Raw genomic sequence first — 20,391 nt, forward strand, 5'->3', positions numbered from 1 at the left:
ATTTTTATTGTATAGATATTTTTATCTCAATTTTATATATTCAAGAGAACACAGGAGTAAAGTGGGAGAGCTCCAACAACATTTATGTAAGCAAAGGTCTCTGTCTTTCCTCAACTTTGAGTCACAAAATTCTTAGAAGGAATTATTGTTTTATTTTGTGCTTTGAACATAAACTTTTAGATTACTGTTGGGTGAAATTAACCCCCTCTCAAACAGATCTCCTTCCACTGAGTAGGCAGGATTCTCCTCCTGTCCCATCTCTTCATGTTCCAGCAGAGGTTTGCTCCCACCCTTCCCAAGGAGGATGCACATGGATGAAAAGCAGCTCTAGTCATCCTGCTGTCATTCCCCTCCCACTACAGAGTGGTCACCTGCAAATTGCTTTGTGAACTAATGGAGTGAATGAACACAGATGAGATGAGAAATGCATGTTCCTGACAGAAAAGTTGGCTTTCACACACCCAAGCACATGGAGACTCAAAATTGTGCCATTTTCCTTGGTAAAGTTTGGTTTTTCTTTCTTTTTTTAAGTTGTCTATGTACCATTATTTTATTTATTTATATGTGGTGCTGAGACTCAAACTGAGTGCTTCACACATGCTAGGCAAGCGCTCTGCCACTGAGTCAAAACCCCAGCCTGAAGTTTGGTTTTTCCAATCAGGAAGAGCAGGTCACAGGGGTGTACATCTTTAATCACAGCAACTTGAGAGGCCCAAGCAGGGGAAGCAAATCTAGGTTGGAAGTTGTTTCAAATGTGTTCTAGATGAAAGCAGTGTTCTATGCATGCTGTCTGGCTTTCCTTATTTACATTTAGTTCATATCATTCTAGGACCAGTTTCCCTAGGTCCTCTTAATGATTCCCTTGCCTTTGCTCCTTTCCTGCTGGGGCTAAGATTAAATGGGTGCCCCCCTCAATAAACTAACACCCATGGAATCATATGGGTGTGCTGAGCAGAATGATAAGTAAGGAACTGGTTGATTCTTTCTCAATGAAGCCACAAAATAAGGACCAGGGCTTCTTGCTGCCCTCCACTGGAATAGAAATGGAGTGTTGTGTTGAAATAAATCCCAGTCCAGGCTCACTCCTCATTTAGGCTAAATTATCTTAAAATCTCCCTTTTCTTCAAAACCTCTTAGGTTTCATTCATAAATGGTGAAGGCTTTCAGTTGCCCTGCTTAGGGAGAAGCTTAAGGAAAGATGTCCTTGTCTACATTCCTTAGAAAAAAGGAAAAGATTGGAGAATATATTTTGTTTTTGAAGGAGGGTAGCTGGAATGAGGACCCATTCTTATTTGGATCATGTGATGTCCTTTGTATGCCCTTCACCAAATGTAAATGTACTAAGCATGGTCCTAGATTGGAAGTCTTTCATGAAGTGAAATTAGGAAGTGGAGTGTTTACTAGAACAGAGTTGCTCATCTCAGTGCACACTGCATTTCAAAAAATAAGTAAATAATCAAAGAATAAAATAATCTCCGTACATCCTCCCATTTACTTCAAATCACTTCTCATTAGTTATAGCACCTGTGTGTATAATTTCAAAGAGCTAATTCAGTGCAAGGAACTGATTAAATATACTTTAATCATACATCATCTTTATTAGGTTTCATCCCAAATCAGTTTTTCTAAAAAACAGTAGCATTTCACATAGCATCATTCCACTGCAAAATCAACTCTATGCAATGAAACCCCCAATACCTTTCTTGATTTTGGTAACAAGTATTAGGATAGATTACACTGTTCCAATATGAAAATATTTTCCTCAGAATCCTTGTTTCCTTCAATTTCCTTTAAAGGAGTTATAATTAAGGACTGTTTCAAAGGTTGGTTCTTTCTCCTTTCACAAGTTGTACTTGAGACATCATAAAATCCTGGAAATAATACCAAACATAGTGAGTGTATGGAAGACTTCCATTGGTCTATTCCCCATAAGAAATGAGATTTCTAGCCTCTAGAAATGGTTAAATGGAATACAAAAAGAAAAAAAAGCTATGATCATTATATTGATTAGTAAATAAAGCAAGTTCTGGAACTCCAAAAAATTCTCTTGCCTACATTTAAAACAGTGCTAACTGCATGGATGGATCCCCAACCGGTCAGCCTTGTTGATTGCAAGTGATGCATCTGGGAGATGTGATGCTGAGTCACAGCAGTTCTCTACCCTTCTCTCTGCTTATCTTTACTTTACTTGTCTGAACTACTTTGAGGGCGCATATCTGATGAAATCATAGTAGTGAAAGTGGTGCCATTGTTAATGGTTTCCTTAGGTTTCTCCTTTTTTTGTTTTTTTTCTTGTGCTTTACTAGAGATGAGAGATGGAACCCAGGGGACACTCTCCACTAATCTACATCTGAGCCCTTTTTATTTTTTCAGGTTCTTGCCAAGTTGCTGAAGCTGGCCTCACTCCCAGTCCTCCTGCCTCAGCCAAGCTATGAAGTAGCTGGGAATACAGGCATGTGCCACAACGCACCCTGCACCATTATTAATAAAGCAACAAGGATGATATTATTTCTTTTTTATTCTTGAGCAAACAGCAGGGTATGGTGGAAAGAATAATGTCCGGATTAGCTTTCCTCTGAAATCTAGCTCTGTTACTTAGACCAATCTCTGGGACTCTAATTCCTCTTTACATAGACTGTATAGTACCACTGAGTTCTGGTGAAGAAAATGAGAAAAGGGACATGAAAGTGTTTTTATAACTTAGAATTATATAATTTGGCATTGTTACTCTATTATTCTATTGTTATTCTAAATGTGCCTGACAAACTCTAACTTATAAAGTACCTAAAATAAATCAGGGTAGTGTTGATTCAGGACAACCTTCAGAAGCTTAAAATGTGATGTACAGTCCAGGACCCCCATCAGATACTAAAGTCCATGGATGCTCTATCCCTTGAATAAAATAATCTCTGTACATCCTCCCATATTCTTCAAATTACTTCTAGATTAGTTATAGCACCTGGTATAATAAAAACAATATCCAGATTACATACACTATTGTTTAGGGAATAAGGATGAGTAAAAAATATCTGTATGTGTTCAGTACAGATGCAATTTCCTTCAAATATTTTAAGATATCCTGAATATTTTCCAACATTTCAGTTAATTGAATCCCCAACCATGGAGCATTTTCAAAAAAAAACAGACACATTTGTAGGTTCTAAAGGGAGAAGCAAGATTCTCCATCCTAAGAAGGTGTTCTGATGGTTCCCAAAGGCACTATGTGTTGACCTACAGCATCCAGGATAACCCAGAGTTATCATCACACTCAGTCTCTCGGGGGAAGGGACATGCCTGTGCTATTCATTATCTCATGCAAATGAAACACAATAGGAATAGCTTCTTGGTTCAGAGACTAAAATGTGTGTTTTCTATAAAGTGAAGAGGTTTATTTAATTGCCTTGATTGCTAATTTGTCTATTCCTTATCAGCTTCATTGAATATCTACTAGTTAACAAATACTTGATGTGTATTAAGTGATGTGTATTAATTAGGAAAGCACTTGAAACACTGTCTACTGCCCCCTTAGAGGTGTTTCATCTCTGTTCCATGCACATTATGCCTCTCATTAACACCACATGCAAATTTACTGAAAGGAATATTAATCCCAGAATTGTACTCTGGAGTCTTACCACGTTTTCTAATGGAAATGTTCATCATCAAGAAAGGAGATCTGATTAAATCCCAAACCTTTATGTTTGTTGGAATGTCCTAGAAGGATTCATATCCTACACTCAAATTAAATCAGGGATTAATGAAGTATCTGAGGAAAAAAAAATCTGAAACATTTTTACTTGGTCATTTCATGAAAGTGTACCTTCAAATTTTTGCTATTTGCATCTCCATAAAATTTTCTTGCTGTTTCTAGAACTTCTTTCTCAATATTTTCTTGACTGGTGCCTTTCACGTCAATGTAGTGGCAATCAGCACTGACAAAATGGCAGGAAATTACCTGTGCAGAGTGAACATTGTTAATGGAGAAAAGCATCTCATAAATGTCAATAACCAAGCAAGGAGTTTTTCTTGCAGAAAGTAATTATTACACACAGATTTGACTACTAACCTGCAAGCCCCCGTCCCTGGCATCCAAATTGTCTACCTTGTAGGTCAGCCTCTCCCTCCTGCCCCCTAGCTAAATGCTAATTAAGGAACTATAAAAAACTTTCACCTAGCTATGATTATATATTTAAAAGGCATATATGAGACTATGGCATAATTGCCTAAATAACCAATCTTTATATTTTTTAAATTTATTTTTTAGTTATACGTAGGCATAATGTCTTCATTTTACTTTATGTGCTGCCTAGGATCCAACCCTCTGCCTCACACATGCTAGGCAAGTACTCCACCAAGTGAGCTAGAATCCTAACCCCAAATGTGATTATGTGAGTATTTCAGTCCTTGTTTTTGCCTCAGAAAGCAGAAGCTGTGCATTACAAGGTGAGCTACTGCTCTGAAACAATTCCACATATGACCAAGATTCAAGAGGAATAGGTTTAGGGTCCTGAGGACACCTGGCTTCTAACTAAGAGGAGGAAACAACAACAACAAAAAAAAGAAATATCCTTTCTGGTATGTAAACTGGAAAATACAATCCAGTTTAGTTAAATGTCACAAATCTTTTACATGTTACTATACGTACAATTTCTGTTTTGAACGCATTCACCTTTCAAAAGTGGAGCAATGTGAATGCATACTTTCCTGAATCCTTGAGTTCGGTTCCGACCAGATCCATGGATGAGCAAAGGATGAAAAAAGACAGTGTCTCCCTTCTCCATCACAAGGTGCACTCGGGCATGGTCTTGGTCATAGTCCTGGATCCCATGGTACATGGTGTTAACTCCACCCTGGAACACATAAGACAGGCACAGTCTACACTGGAGGAAGCACCAAAATGAACACTTTGTGCATGACTCCACAGGGACAGCAAGGGTTCTTTGACTTCTACCAAGAGGAAAACTTATCTAAGTTAAATTGTAAAATTATAAAAGATGCATGAGTCTGTCTTACATCTGGTTTTTGAAAGTCACAGATCCTAGGGTATAGTGGTGTACACCTGTGATCCCAGCTACTAGGGAGGCTGAAGTCAGGCATCCCAAGGTCAGGACAGCTTAAGTAAATTCACCAAGATCCTGTCTCAAAAAGATTTTTTACAAAGAGATGTGGATGTAGCTCAGTGGTGGAGGGCTTGCCTAGAATGTGCAAGGCTTTGAGTTTCAACCCCAGCAATGCAAAAACTTAAGGTCACAGATTAGTAATTAATTCACTCATTTTTTGACCAAATGAAAATTTTGAATTTTACCTACACTTCCTCATTGAATTATAAGTAATTGAGATCAGCTTTGCCTCTTGTGATGAACACAGGTGAACACTTTTCTTTTAGGCATTTCCAGCCTCAATCTTAACATCCTTGCCCCAGCCTGACATTCACCTCACCTAGAATTTTGTTCACATCATTCTTGTATTACTTAAGGTATCTTAGCCTAATTATTCCCCCAAAATAGAATGGAAAAGGCTCAATTTTTCTGAGCTCAAGGGACTTATGTCATATTCAGTGTACAAAGAGAATAGTAAGTTTAAATATTGTTTATTGATAACTATTTCCAAAGGGAGTCATAACTCAAGAAAATGTATTATATCCTTATTAAAGAAATTAAAGTGAGAAGTGACTACAGATGATGAGCCTTTAAGCATCTGGGCAGAAGTGTCCCATTTCTTATGTTAAAAGTATTCTTTTGGGAAATGACCATCATCCTACTGCAGAACATAGTAACTTTGACCCAGTATAATGGATACATTGTCAGTTTGATTGGATTAAGACAAGCCAAAAATAAAGGGGCTTCTGGTTGATGATGGTGTGTCTAGAAATGATTGATCTGTGGGATGGCAAGGGAGGTGGAGAGTCTCATTCGCCAAGTAATGCTTCCTAAGCAATATTGTCTAATAGGATGGTGGATTGGATCGGATTAGAGTTGGAAGAACAGGGCTGGGGTTGTAGCTCAGTGGTAGAGCCCTTTTCTCGCAGGTGCGATGCACTGGGTTCGATACGCAGCAACACATAAAAAATAAGCAAATAAAATAAAGATATTGTGTCCATTTACAACTAAAAAGTTGAAATAAAATAAAGTTGGAAGAAGAAACAAGCAGCACCAAATGGCTGCTTGATTTTCTGAGGCCATCAGCCTGCCCTTTCACTTCAAAGCAGATTCTGCCAGTGATTCATCAGGGATTTCAGGTTCTTCTGATCTTGCACAGAAAATACTGAGAATCTCCTCTCTACCTCTAGGCTTCTAGACCTCAAACAGTGAGAACACGTTTTTGAAGAATGAATTGGATCTCATCATTCATGGGTGCAGAGGCACTTTAATAGCTCCCCAGCATCAACATTTGAATGCATATACAAACTATTGTTTAGTCATGCAACAGAATAGTACTCAGCAATGGAAAGGAACAAAGAACAAGCTATTGAGAGACATGTCAGCTTTGGTGAACTTCAAAATAACTATGCTGAGCAACAGAAGCCACACACCCCCAAAAGGTATATGCCATAGGATTATACTTATATAACATTTTATAAAATTCAAAGTAAACAACAGGATTTGAAAGTAACTCAGTGGTTGCTTGGGGAGGGTATCAATGGATTCTTTTGATTGTGGGACCAGGTGTGTATGGCAATATCATCAAATTATATACTCAAATTATGTACATTTCTTAATTGAGACTTATTGCTGAAAAACACTTTAGTTACAAAATGAAAGTTCTTCCAGCTTCCTATAAAGGAAGCACCCAATTCTCCACATATAACCTGGAGACTCACTGTTAAAATCCATCTTAAGCAGATCCTAATGTACATTTTTAGGCTCTTCTCCTCTTCTAAGTCCCAAAATGTGCCACTAGCACCCAGAATATCTGGAATGTGAGCATCTTCCATCTTTCCTCCTCCTTAGCCAGGTTCACACTTGCCCTTGACTTGATGCCTCTATAGAGAATTTCTGGGGTAGGAAATACTACCTTGTCCTTCAAGGCTCAGCTCAATCTCCACCTCCACCCCTGAGCCTCTGCTGGTACTCACAGGGGCAAGGAGACAATCCCTCCCTCCCTTCCTCTACTTTAAGCGTCTTCAGTCAGTGGGCACGTCACAAACACCAGAGTTGAAGGGTTGATGCCTGACCTCTACCATTACACCTCGCCATCTCAGATCCTAGGCAGCTCCTACCCAAGTGTCCATACTGGCTGGCCTTCACACATATGATGAAAGAACAAATATAATGAATATTTGATCTAATGTCCTTGAAATCCTCCTGATCCCAATTGCAAATTTCAGGACAATGATTTGCTGAGAAAGGAAAACAGTCTCTTTTCCAAGTTTTTGACATGAAATTACAACAGGGAAAGAGATTCTGATGCAGACTCAGTGGTAAGACAGACCTACCTCCCACTGGGGGTAGTCATGTGGCTTCAGGGGAAGTTTGTGGGTGCCTGGGAGGACAGCCAGACAGCCATTGTTCCGGTCAACGTGCTCCATGGCGGTCCAAGCACCAACAATGAGATTGCTGGGCCGGAAGGGGAAATAGTGCAGATCCTGGTGCATGGGTTGCCGGGAAGTCTTCTTGCCTGAAATGAGATTGCTGTCAAAAGGGGTTCAAGCCTCATACTTATTATTCTTTGCCTGAATAAACAACACATTGACCTTCTCCTGAAAAAAATATACCACAAAAAAAATAACCACATCAAACACTGTGAAAAATCTGTCTGAAGGGACAAATTCCACACTAAACTAGCAGTCAAGATGGTGCTAGGAATCTATACTTGTCTTCTGAGTTTCTGGTTGCTGGGTGCTTACCCTCTTTTCTAGGGATCTGCATATACACCATCATCTCTGTTTTGCTTTATTCCTTTATCACTCTATATATTTGGCACAGAGGTAGCATACAGTAATTATTTTGTTAAAAATGCTGGACTAATTAAATTAAATTAAACAGACTGTTACAATTATGTTTGTAGTTTCTTCATTTTGTTTGCATTCAGGTTTTTGTTGTTTTGTATTTTTGTGGCAGGGATCTGAGTTTCAGTCTCATAAGAATAGTCTCAATGACTATGGAGGATTAAACCCAGGGGTGCTTAACTACTGAGCCACATCTTCAGCCATTTTTATTTTTTATTTAGAAACAGGATCTTGCTAAGTTAGTTAGAGCCCTGCTAAGTTGCTGAAGCTGGCTTTGGATCTGAGCTTCTCCTGCTTCAGCCTCCCAAGTGCTAGGATTACAAAGTGCAATACAGAGCCCAGCTGAGGTCCCCTTCTATGTGGCTGATGCCAAAAACAGTTCCCTTAGAGGTCTTACTTCACAGAGCAATAGTCATCCTGTGTCCAGTCAAGGTCCAGTCAGAAACAATAACCACATGGACATTTTCCCAGCTTTGTTCTAGGCACTTGGTTTCCAGACCACCTCCCCTCAAAAGGAAGGATATCATGGAGGAAGACATCCTGTCACTTAAACCTCTCCCAGCTTTCAGAAGGAAGAAAATGTACACAGGGATAAAACCTTCTCATGGCTGATTTCTGCTGTGTTGTAAAAGGATCTCTTGGTGTGGTCCAAGAGCCACCTACAGAAGAATCTCTGGAGGTGGGTATTAAAAGGCAGACACCTTGGATCTACTTGCAGAATCAGTGTCACTGTGAGAATTTAGAATCTAGGATTTGGCGAGCATAAGGCACCACCAGGACTTGAATGAGACTTATAGTCACAGCTTTTGTCCTGTTACTAATAATGATGTCTTCAGATCAGGAATGCAGAATCCAACAGGCTAAGAATGGCTGGTGAAGATTAGGGATGTTGAATTGAAGGAGTCTATGATATAAGAACAGTCACATTTCTTAAACTGTCATTTCAGAGAACCATTCATTGGAAGAGTTACAATAACCCTAAAAGCAACATCTGAAATCACTTTTCCTTTAACATTGATATAACATGAGCTATAATAAGACTTAGCAGCACTCACATTCACTCAATCCAAAGTTTGACAGTTACACACATGAATGATTCTAGAACATCACGTTTACCTGTGCTAATTAAACTATCTTTTTGTCTTCCCTCTGTTTAACAAATAAGAGCCCTTTACCCGTATCTGGAGGTTTGTTTATCAGCATTGTGTGCACAGCCATAATATTGGGTCCAGTGAAGCACTCCACATACTTCAGAATCTGAGAAAAGGAGAAGGAAAAACAAACTCATTGGAAATCAGAAATGCAGACAAGAGGCATAAAATGTCCACACAAGAAACAAAATGGCAACAATTTAAACATTAATTGGTATTTCACAACACTGTTGACAAAAAATGGAAATCTTGGAGCTAGAAATCATTCCAGATCTCCAATACACAGCATCCAATGGGAACTTTTTGAGCAAGCTTGAAGCGTAACCTTTCTCTTTTGCCCTACAAAAAAGATAAGGGTTTCTAGGAGGTATCAACTAGGAAGCCCAGGATCAGCTCTTCTGCTAACCAAAGCTACAGAGGGTGGCCCAAACAGAAGGCAGTGTCTCCCTCCTCCTGGGAGACTCTGCATAAGAAGGGTCCATCATGACTTAGGGCTGTCAGAGGACCACTTTCAAAATATGTGGCCACTCCCTCAACAATTCTTCCCTAAGGTTCATGAAGCAGGCAGAGTATTGGCCAGTAGGGGGCTCAAAAGTGAACTAGAAAAGGAGGTCTCTGTCCCCATGGAATTTGAGTCTAAGGAGAAAGAAAAATAGAACATCTGAAAGTCAAGGATGGTAGTACTTCATCCACCAAGAGTTGCCTTGGCTTCAAGTTCCCTGAGCACTTGCCGACTTCATTCCCATCACAGCACTGGAGGTTGACTCACTGATGGTTCAGGATAATTTCCCCTGGGCCTTCTCTCCATGGGCTGAACAGTCCATCACAGGTGATTTACCTGTGCAGTCTGAAAGAACGATCAAGGCTTGCCTTTGGAGAAAATGCCCTGTTATTGAGGAACAGCTATGCATATTTATAGAGCCCCGGGGTGATTTGTCAGTTATGACAGTTTAATGGTTGAAGGGTTTGACAGTTGGCATGGGTGCTTTTTGATTGGTGGGCAAGGATCATGTGAGCCAGCAGGGCTAATCTAATTGGTGGGTAAGGATCAAGTGAGCCAGAAGGGCTCACCATTGGATGGCAGGATCATGTGAGCCACCAGGGCTCACCATTGGACAGCAGGATCTTGGGGAATGGGGAAATTAGTCTTTGGAGCCCATGCAACTCCCAACAAAGTCTGTCTTCAGGAGTCAAACACTCTGACGGCATTTGGTGATGGTTTTTCATAAGTGCTATATAGAATGTCTCTTTCAAATCATTTTAAACAAATGGTTACGAAACCATGGTGCTCAAAGGTGGGAGTGTATGAACAAACTTGAGGATGCAGGACCTAATTCCTGAAGAATGTACAAAGAGCTCACAGCAAGTGAGGCTGGGTAGAGAGACTTCTTCTCATGTTGTACTCTCCTGATCTACTTGAAATACGAATTACTTAAATTCTCTTGAAATACGAATTACTCTTTTTTGTTTATGTATTTATTCTAATTAGGTACATATGACAGCAGAATGCATTTTGATTCATCATACACAAATAGAGAACAACTTTTCATTTCTCTTGTTGTACCCGATGTAGAGTTGTACTATATGTATGGTTATACATGTACCTAGGGTAATGATGTCCCTCTTATTCCACCAACTTTCCTGCCCCCATACTCCCTCCAATTTGCCCAAAGTTCCTATGTTCTTCCCATGCCTCCCCCCGCTCCATTATGGATCAGCATCCACTTATCAGAGAGAGCATACGGCCCTTGGTTTTTTGGGATTGGCTTACTTTGCTTAGCATGATATTCTCCAACTCCATCCATGAAATATGAATTACTCTCAAAGAAAAATAATTTTTAAAAATGAATTTAAGCCAGCCATAGTGATGTATGCCTGTTATCCCAGTTGCTCAGGAGGCTGAGGCAAGAAAAGCATAAGTTCAAAGTCAGCCTCTACCACAGTATGACTGATATCTCAAATCAAACAATAAATAGACTAAGGGTGTATTTCAGGATTAAAGTGCCACAGAGTTTACTCCTTAGCACTATATATAAACAAGGTAACTTAAAACATAATTTAAATTTAAAAGCAAATTCATGTTCTTTATGATATGCTGATGCTGACTCACAATAGGTGGGGAGAGAAAGAGTGTAGCTTCCCTGAATTGGGACAAAGAGGAATGTGGGTAAAAGAAGGAGATGGGAATGGGAAAACAATAGAATGAACTGGACAGAACTTTCCTATGTTCATATATGCATACACAACCAGTGTAACTCTACATCATATATAACCACGAGAATGGGAAATTAAACTCCATATATGTACAATATCTCAAAGTACATTCTACTGTCATATATAACTAAAAAGATTAAATAAACTAAATGAATAAAAGCAAATTCATAACTCAACTGACAAACTTCATAAAACAAATAGAAGAATGAATGAATAGATTTACACTACTTTCATACCTGTTGATATTTACTTTTAATAGAGCCCTTGCTGTTTAATTCCTGTTTTTCTTAAGAAAAGATAATTAACACAATCCATAGTGGTGTTTCTCAGTCTTGGTGCTATTGGTATCTTGGTTGGGATCATTCTTGGGGAGAGAGTTCTTTTGTGCATCATAGGATCTTGGGCCCTATTGCCAGCATCTGTGGCCACCACCCACTAGAAGCCACTATTGCATACTCCCCCACTGTTGTAACTACCAGAAAAATCCTGGAAATAAGGAAAGTCTTATGACATTGACAGTATCCACTGGAAGACAAAATTCCCTCCAGCTGAGAACACCACTCTAGCACCATGTATGGAAAAGGGTTAAATTCAGTACAATCACCAGGTCTGGGGAAGACATGCAGGCTGGCTATGAAGGAGAAACCAAAACAATATCAGTCTCTAACCTCTGGGAGAGTGCAGTATCTGAAGAGCTCCTTATCATCATGGAAATTCTGAACCTTGAAGATTGTTTTCTCACTTGGGATGTATCCTGATTTTGCAAGGGACACATCTTTCATGACCACTAGTCCTGCTGGTTTCGACTCCTTTTTGCAGATTTTTTCAAATTCAACCCTAGAAAATTAAATTACAAACAATGTCATGACATCTGCTCCAAGCCCCTGGTTGGCCTGGACCTGTGCAAAGATTGGCAGGTACAGGAGTAGTTTCTCTATTTCGTCAGCCCTCAGGCCTAGTAGAATAATTTTCATGGGTGGGAATAGAAAATGGCCAACTCAGAAATTGTGGCCTCCTAGCTGGAATGCACTACCAGGATGAAAATATTGCTTGGCTTCACACACCAGTAGGGAAATTGTTTCATAATTACATTGTAATAATATAGGCTAAGTATCCCTTATCTGAAATACTTTGAAGTATTTCAGATTTTTTTTCTTGGATTTTGTTATATTGGCTTATACATAATGAGCTGATTGTGGTGGCTCAGGCCTCTAATCATAGAGACTCAGGACAGGAGGCTGCAGGATATAAGTGTGAAGCCAGCCTAATCAATTAAGCAAGTCTCTCTTTCAAAAAATATATATATGAAAAGGTCTGGGATGGACTTCTGTGGTAAAGCTTCCCTGGGTTCAATCCCCAGGACTGAAAATAATGATAATGAAGATGATGATGATGATGATGATGATGATGATGATGATAAAATAATAATGAGATACTCTAAAGATGGGACACACGGCTCATCACAGAATTTATGTTTTCTATATGCCATATATACATAGCTTGAAGGTAATTTTATACAATAGTTTTAGTGTGAGTGTGTTGTGACCAAAACCATCACATGGGGTCAAGTGCAGAATTTTCCTCTTGTGACATCATCTTGGTGCTCAATGATTTGGATATTGAATTTTCATGTTAAGGATGCTTGGCCTGTAGTAGCAAATACTCCTGTAACAACTACCTGATGCAAGGCCCTTTTCATGGTACTCTCCACATATTTTACCTTTTTTTGTCCTATCAATAATGCTAGGAGATCAGTACTATTATTATGGACATTTTACAGAGGAGTACACACAGGTATGGAAAATTAAGGTGACTGTGTGGGACATGCCACCTGTGTGGGACACACCATATTAAGATGTAGAACTGAGATTAAGGACAGAAAGTCTGGCATGCTCCTAAACACATCCCAACAAAACATATCACTCAAAAATACATGAACTTGCAGAGGCTAATCTAACTTGTATTCCCATTACATAGATTTAAGGCATAGTATATCAATTTTTATTCATGCATTATAATTACACCTAATAATTATATCATTGTGGTATATTCATATCTGCACATAGTATTCTTGGGTCATCTCCCCTTTCTCTCTCCTCTTCTACCTCCCTCAGAACCTGTTGATGTACTCTATTGATCTCCCTTCTATTTTCATGAGACCTCTTTTTACCCCTTTCTTCTCTCTAGTTTCCACGTGAGTGAACACAATGACCCTTGACTATGAGTCGGCCTATTGATCTTAACATAATGTTGTCCAGTTTCATCCATTTTCCTGCAAATAACATAATTGCCATAATACACATTTTGTAAAATAACCAAGAGTTTTACTTTACCTAAAGCGTTCAATATCAGCATCAGATACTAGATTTTTAATAACAAGAAATCCATTTTCTTCATAAAATTTTCTCTGTTCCAGGCTTAGCACATTATTATCCAAAGTATACCTACAGGACAAAAAGGCACTAAATAAGTCCAAACTTAATTACAACCTACAAATATGTACCAAGAATCCAAGAAATGAGATATCCTATATCCAATACTTCTAATTGTAGGTCTTTAAGAACATGATCTTAAAATGTTTGAAAAACTTCAGGTCCAAAACATTAACAGTGGTCACAAAATGTACAGTAATTGGACAAATATTAACTCATCACATTATATCCACTCAGTGCAAAATGACTCAGGCATTAAAACTGAAGGAAATGATTGTGTGGAAAATGGCCATTATAATAAAATATGATTACAATGATATAAATATGACACTACTTGTGCAAAGGGGACTGCTGAGAAATACACCAAAAAGATTTTTAACAGTGATTGCCTTTCAATAATGCAATTATGGGTGATTTTTTAATTCCCTCCTTTTCTCTGATTTTTAAATTTGTTCTGGGTGCATGTACATAGTTTTCAGTTGGAACATTAATTCAAGAAATTTCATGTTTTCAATTCAATCAATACATTCTCAGAAATAATCAAAATAACAAAATCCAAATGAATATACAACATATCAGCAAATGAGGTGGAACTGTAAATAGGTGCAACTACTATGGAAAACAGTATGGAGATTCCTCAGAAAACTTGGAATGAAACCACCATTTGACCTAGTCAGCCCAATCCTAGGTTTATACCCAAGCACTTAAAATCAGCATACTACAGTGATGCATCCACATCAATGTTTACAGCAGCCGGATTCACAATAGCTAAACTATGGAACCAACCTTCCCTTCAACAGATGAATAGATAAAGAAACTGTGGTATATATATATATATATATATATATATATATATATATATATATATATAATGGAATATTACTCAACCTATAAGAAAAACGAAATTATGGCATTTTCCAGTAAAAGGATGGAACTGGGGATTATTATGCTAAGCAAAATAAGGCAATCCCAAGAACCAAAGAATAAATGTTTTCTCTGATATGTGGATGCTAATTCACAATAAGGGAGAGGAGGAAGAATAGAGGTATTTTAGACTAGACAGAGGGGGGTACAGGGAGGGGAAGAGGCATGAGGGTAGGAATGACGGAAAAATGAATCAGACATTATTACCCTATGTGTAATATGATTACATGACCTGTGTAACTCTACAACATGTACACCCACATGAATGAGAAGTTACACTCCATTTATGTATGATGTGTCAAAATGCATTTTACTGTCATGTATAACTAATTAGAACAACAACAACAAAGAGAAATCACAATATTAAAAATGATATCAGCAAATAAAATCACCCAACACCTCTCATAAGACTGATTGTGGCTGTAACAATATTTATGTAGGTCAACGTTTTCCCCTAACGTAACATCAGAATAAAACTTATCTGGCACAGTAGTAAACACTTATAAACCCAGGGACGCAGGAGGCTGAGGCAGAGTTGCGTGTTCCAGGTTAACCTCAGCAAGGCCCTAAGGATCTTAGCCAGATCCTGTCTCAAGATTAAAAAAAAAAAAAAAAGTACTGGGAATGCAATGTTGAACTACCCTTTGGGTTCAATCCCCATCAGTAAAAAAAAAAAAAAAAAAAAAACTAAGAAACCTATATTTGTAATTTCAGCAACTCAAGAAGCTGAAACAGAAACATTGCTAAAGCCAAGGAGTTCAATACCAATTTAGTGAAATCCCAAAAAAAAAAAAAGACGAAGAGAAAAAATATAATGAAAACAAAAAATTCTAGCTAACATATTAATTTAACCAAAGTATAAGCTAATTTAGTTGTAATAAAACATACTTACGTGTGTGTGTGTGTGTGTGTGTGTGTGTGTCTGTGTGTGTGTGCTGGGGATTGAACCTGGGGCCTTGTGCATTCAAGGCAAGCACTCTACCAACTGGGCTATATACCCAGCCCCCATGCTAGTATTTTCAAAACTCAGATTATATATTTTCTGGTATTTTTCCTTTTTTCTGAAGTTTAGAAAAAATATAGAAAAATTAAAGACAAGATCTTCAAAAGCAACCACAATTCTAATTAATTAGAACAAATCCTACAAACAAACATTTGTATAATGAATTCAAACAGGCAATACATATTTTATATCAGATCTAAATTACCACTAGAAAAGCATTTATATACATAGTAGAGTTACCACTTAAAATGACATCTACTTACTGGAATTGCTGAGGATGGAAACTGGCAGGGGCAATAGGCCCTGAAGTATGAGTAGCTACCTAGCGAGTGAATTAAGGCAAATAAAGTAAAATTGGGGAGTCAACCTTGTCTAGAAACAACTGCCTGCTCTGGAGTGGTTCTCTCAGGAAAGGAGTTCCCTAAACAGACACCAGATGCTCAGGTTTCCCACATCACCCTGACAAGTACACACTGGTGCTTTAAGTCCTTTCATTTATATCCCACAGTCTAGTCTAATTTTAAATATGTGTAAGAACTAAAAATTCTTTTTCTAAAATCTCTTTTCCAAACTGTAACTAGAGATTATTAACACAGTATCTCATTATTCAATTATTTTCTCATTGTTTCTTTAGTTAAGAGTTCCTTTCAGAGTGTCACTTCTCATGAACAGGTTATCATTTCTTCAGTGACACCTCAATCAAATGTGATGTCAGTGTCATAATACAGAAAGAATGCAAGCCAAGAGTCAGAATTATGAGCTCCTGTCTGCTCTCTCAGAGGCAGAGTGGTTAACACCCTGCCTCAGTAAATGACTCTCAGCAAATTGTCATTGCCAAGACACTCAGATCTCAGACTCTAGACCAATTATCTTGTTGCCTCTCCTGAATTCCTGTAGCATGTTTTCTTTGAAATTTGGTTCTTGGGGAAATTTTAATGATATGGAAATGTTTATAAGCTAAGGTTAGGTGAAAACAATGCATGCACAAATATTCCTGGGTTTAATACTATGCATAGGAAAGGAAAACACCAGCAAGTTTAAGATTTGTCAATGGTGGAATACTGACTTACATGGATTTAATTTCCCATCTTTACTTGACTTCATGTTAAAAAAGAAAACTTGACATTTTACACTTCAAAAATGATTATTTCAAAATCTACCATTCTAAGAAACAATGAAAGCTGGTGAAAAACTGTCACGAATCTTTAAGAAGTCTAAGACTAAAGGAAATATTCACTATAAATCTTGGCTAGTGTTGTCCAAGATCAAAGCCACCAGGCACTTCTGGCTATTTAAGCTAAAATTAATTGAATGCCAAAAGGCAGTCCCTCACCTGCACTCATCCTAATTTGACCTATTTCAACAGCTCAATAGCCACATGTGGCTGGGGCTACTATATTATACAATCCAGGTATGAAATATTTCATCACAGAAAGCCAAACTCAAAGGTGCTGATATGGAAAAACCCATCAAAAAACTAATCTCTAAGCTCAGAAATAGCAAGGTCAGAAAATCCAATTAAAAAATATTAAGAGGGGTGGGATTTAGCTTATTGGTAGAACACTTGCCTAACATGCACCACACCTTGGATTCCATCCCCAGAACGACAGAGATGAAAAACAAAGCAATGAGAGGCTGAACCAAGAAATCCCAATTATACACATAAATATATCCAGTCCCAGTGTATCACAGCTCTCATCATTTAGTGCCAGGTTTCTGTTCTCATGACTGAGTCACATGTGAGGTTGGTCTCCCACAATTTAGCTCAGGGCCGCACCTGTAGATTCTGATTCTGCAGTCTGAGCTGAAATGAGCCTTAGAATTTGCATTCCCCACCACTTCTGGGATGACAATCAGGGCCCTGCAGTATTAGGCAAGCCCTCTACCATTGAATTAAACCCACTGAGCTACACCTGCACAGGGAAGTCCTCTTCTAACAAGTTCTTCTGAAAAATTCCCAGGGGACCCAGATGCCACTGGTCTATGAACCACACTATGACAAACACTGGTATAGTTAAATAGTTCAAATTTTTAATCTCTTCTATTCTCTGTTTCTCACTGTAAAATGAGCTGACATCCTCTCCTGGAGTCTCTTTACCACTTTAGAGTCCTATGGACAAAGTTTAAACTGGCATTGTTCTTCCATGTTGCTGCTTGGAAACCCACTGGGAAGAGCAACACTGAAAGTCCAAGACACAGCTATTGACTCAACCTTAGGAGAGATGTCAGGATGTTAACAAAAAGCAGAAGAGAGGCTACTGGCCTAAAGAAAAACTCCAGGCAGTTCCTACAGAGCTTCCCAAAGCACTCTCTGAATAAGAAGGCTTAAAATGAGCAGGCAAAAGCAGTTCAAGAAACCGATTTGATTTGTGGGTCCTATTCACATTACCACATTTCTGGGTTGTTCCTCCTCTACAAGCCTGGCACACACACCTTGGCTGGCATTCACTTCTGAAGACTCAAGGACAACCCAGGCGCTGGATTCTAAGTCCTTTCCCAGACTCCAGTGCAGATTCTGCCAGAGTCCCCAGGTCCCCAGAAGCTGAACAGAGCACAGAGCTCCACTAGCAAGGGGAGCAACCAGAAGCACAGGCTGAGAGAGGATTTCACCTCCAGATGGTGGTCCAGAGCAGCACCAGTGTGTCCAGCTCCCACCCCCTCAGAGGACTTGTGTCCTCTCTACAGGGGATTCTAGTGACCTTTCCTCTAAGCCCCATCCAGTCAGCTCTATGCCTCGGTTTACAGTGTGATTGTCCTGGGGCATTTCTTGGTCTCCAGACATTCCCTGGCAGACGTGGTGCACACACAGTGCAGAAATTGACAAGGCAGCTGACTATGGCAAGGCCTCTTTTGGGACCCACCTCCAGCCCTAGGAAGGACAAGAAAGGTGGATGGAACCAATAGCTGCCAGGGAAACCAGGATGGTCCTGTACCCAATGGCAGGGAAAGAAGCCTTTGAGGGGGTGGGGGCCACCAGGACATGGAGATCCAGCCTCCACCTCGCTCCCTGGCGCCTGTAATCTTTGCAGGGATAGCACCGCAGAGGACCCAAAAGTGCAAGGGAAGTGTCCCTCCTGCGCCCTGGAGGCCACCACCTAGGTCCGGGCCACCCTCAAAGACTAGGCTGCTGTGCTCCATCTGGACCTAGCCCAGCCCAGCCCAAAGGATACCAAGGCCCCAGCCGAAGGGTCGCTGAGGTGCCCCAGAACAATCCGCAGGCGAGCTGAGGCGCGCTGCTGCTCCATGGAGGCGGCGAGGACACCCACCTGCGGGGCCTGGGCTGCACTTCATTTCAGGGCTGCCCCGCCTCCTGACAAGAGAGGGAAGGCACAGAGGCCCGCGCGACTCCGGGGCTCCGCCTCCCGGGCTCCGGGGAGAGACTCCCAGGGCCCCGGGTCAGCTGGGTCCCCTGGCACCTGGGCTCCTTCTTCTCCTGCGCGCTGTTTCTAATCCACAGGGACCCTCCCTGGATGACCAGAGCAAAGCTCTTAACATCATAGCTTCAGTCCATCAACAACCAACCATCCTCGCGACTCTTCTCTCCACTGCTAAACCAGTAAAATCCAAAGGTTTATCCCTAAAAATCGATCCTGCAGTTCCGAAGAGTTTTAATTTAGTGGGAATGCAGCCCAAAATATTAGTTTGGCTGGTTCCCATTCCCCCACCCCCTTTTTAAAATGTATTAAATAAATGACTCCCAGGAAATTGTGATACAGTCTAGCAAAATTTGATTTTTTTTCTTTTTTTTTTTTTTTACAGAACTTTTTTTTTTTTTTAAAGTTCTTTTGTAAGATCTCTTTGTAACATCTTGTTGTAAGACCTGCAGATGATTGGCATTGCATCTGCTCTCTCCTTCTCCTCATTTTCTCATTGGTTCTTTAGCATGGAGTTACTTCCAGAATGTTGTTCCTTGTAAACTTGCTATCATGTCTTTAATGGAGTCTTTATGTAATTTGGTGACAGTGCCATAGTACATGGTGACCATCAGCCCATAAGGTATTATCTGTTTGTTTAGAGGGAACATCAGCCACTGGAAAATGGCCTACCCTTTGTCCTTCACCTTTGGGTTCTTTATGCCTTTCCCATGACATTCTTCAACTGTGTCCCAGAGTCTAAAGTCCTGCTCACAGAAGAAGCCAGTGTTACAGGAGAGTGGTGAGCTGAAGCTCCAAACTTCAGGTCTGGAATGCACATAGAAAATAATCTAAAATCAGACAAAAAAAGGTTCACACAAAAGAAGGGAGGGAGCTGGGAATGTAGCTCAATGGGTAGGCAGCTGCCTAGCATGCTCCTGGGCCTGAGTGGAATCCCTTGCACCGGAAAATATAAAAAAAAAAAATTAAAAGTGTGTTGTGATCCCAAGCGTAAAATATATAACCCTAAGTCCTTACAAATACAAAAACAGGATTAAATGAATGAATTAAGTCAATAAATTATGTAAATAGATGAATAAATACATGGAGGGGAGGAGAAAACCTCCTTTGCAGAAAAATTCTAAATATTTCCTGTAGATATTTCATCCTTAAGAAAAGGGAAAGCAAGCCGAGTACAGTGGCGCTCATCTGTAATCCCAGAGGCTCAGAGGTTGAGACAGGAGAATCATGAGTTCAAAGCCAGCGTCAGCAATGGCCATGCACTAAGCAACTCAGTGAGACCCTGTCTCTAAATAAAACACAAAATAGGGCTGGAGATGTGGCTTAGTGACTGAGGACCCCTGAGTTC

The 20,391-nt window shown here is 39.7% G+C and overlaps 1 protein-coding gene across 1 annotated transcript; it reads right to left on the reverse strand.

Moving 5' to 3' along the window:
• Window positions 1-1,600: 1,600 nt before the first annotated feature.
• LOC144256906 (phytanoyl-CoA dioxygenase, peroxisomal-like) lies at window positions 1,601-19,032 on the reverse strand. Its single transcript, XM_077802704.1, has 9 exons — window positions 18,840-19,032; window positions 15,933-15,991; window positions 13,644-13,754; window positions 11,979-12,147; window positions 9,121-9,202; window positions 7,433-7,614; window positions 4,698-4,847; window positions 3,818-3,952; window positions 1,601-1,871 (listed from the first exon to the last, which is right to left on the reverse strand). Exons 1-9 carry the CDS (start codon window positions 18,912-18,914, stop codon window positions 1,818-1,820), a joined length of 1,017 nt encoding a protein of 338 aa, XP_077658830.1. The 5' UTR covers window positions 18,915-19,032; the 3' UTR covers window positions 1,601-1,817.
• Window positions 19,033-20,391: the final 1,359 nt, after the last annotated feature.

The sequence above is a fragment of the Urocitellus parryii genome, chromosome 9 (genome assembly GCF_045843805.1).
Source record: "Urocitellus parryii isolate mUroPar1 chromosome 9, mUroPar1.hap1, whole genome shotgun sequence".
NCBI classification, from domain to species: Eukaryota; Metazoa; Chordata; class Mammalia; order Rodentia; family Sciuridae; genus Urocitellus; species Urocitellus parryii.

What these genes read in the sequence shown, in the direction of transcription:
- LOC144256906 (XM_077802704.1), bottom strand. Translation starts at nt 18,914, where the DNA reads ATGGAGCAGCAGCGCGCCTCAGCTCGCCTGCGGATTGTTCTGGGGCAC. An exon ending in GCTGATATTGAACGCTTTAG is followed by an intron (nt 12,148 to 13,643) that starts GTAAAGTAAAAC and finishes TTAATTTTCTAG; the next exon opens with GGTTGAATTTGAAAAAATCT. An exon ending in ATGACTACCCCCAGTGGGAG is followed by an intron (nt 4,848 to 7,432) that starts GTAGGTCTGTCT and finishes TATGTGTTCCAG; the next exon opens with GGTGGAGTTAACACCATGTA.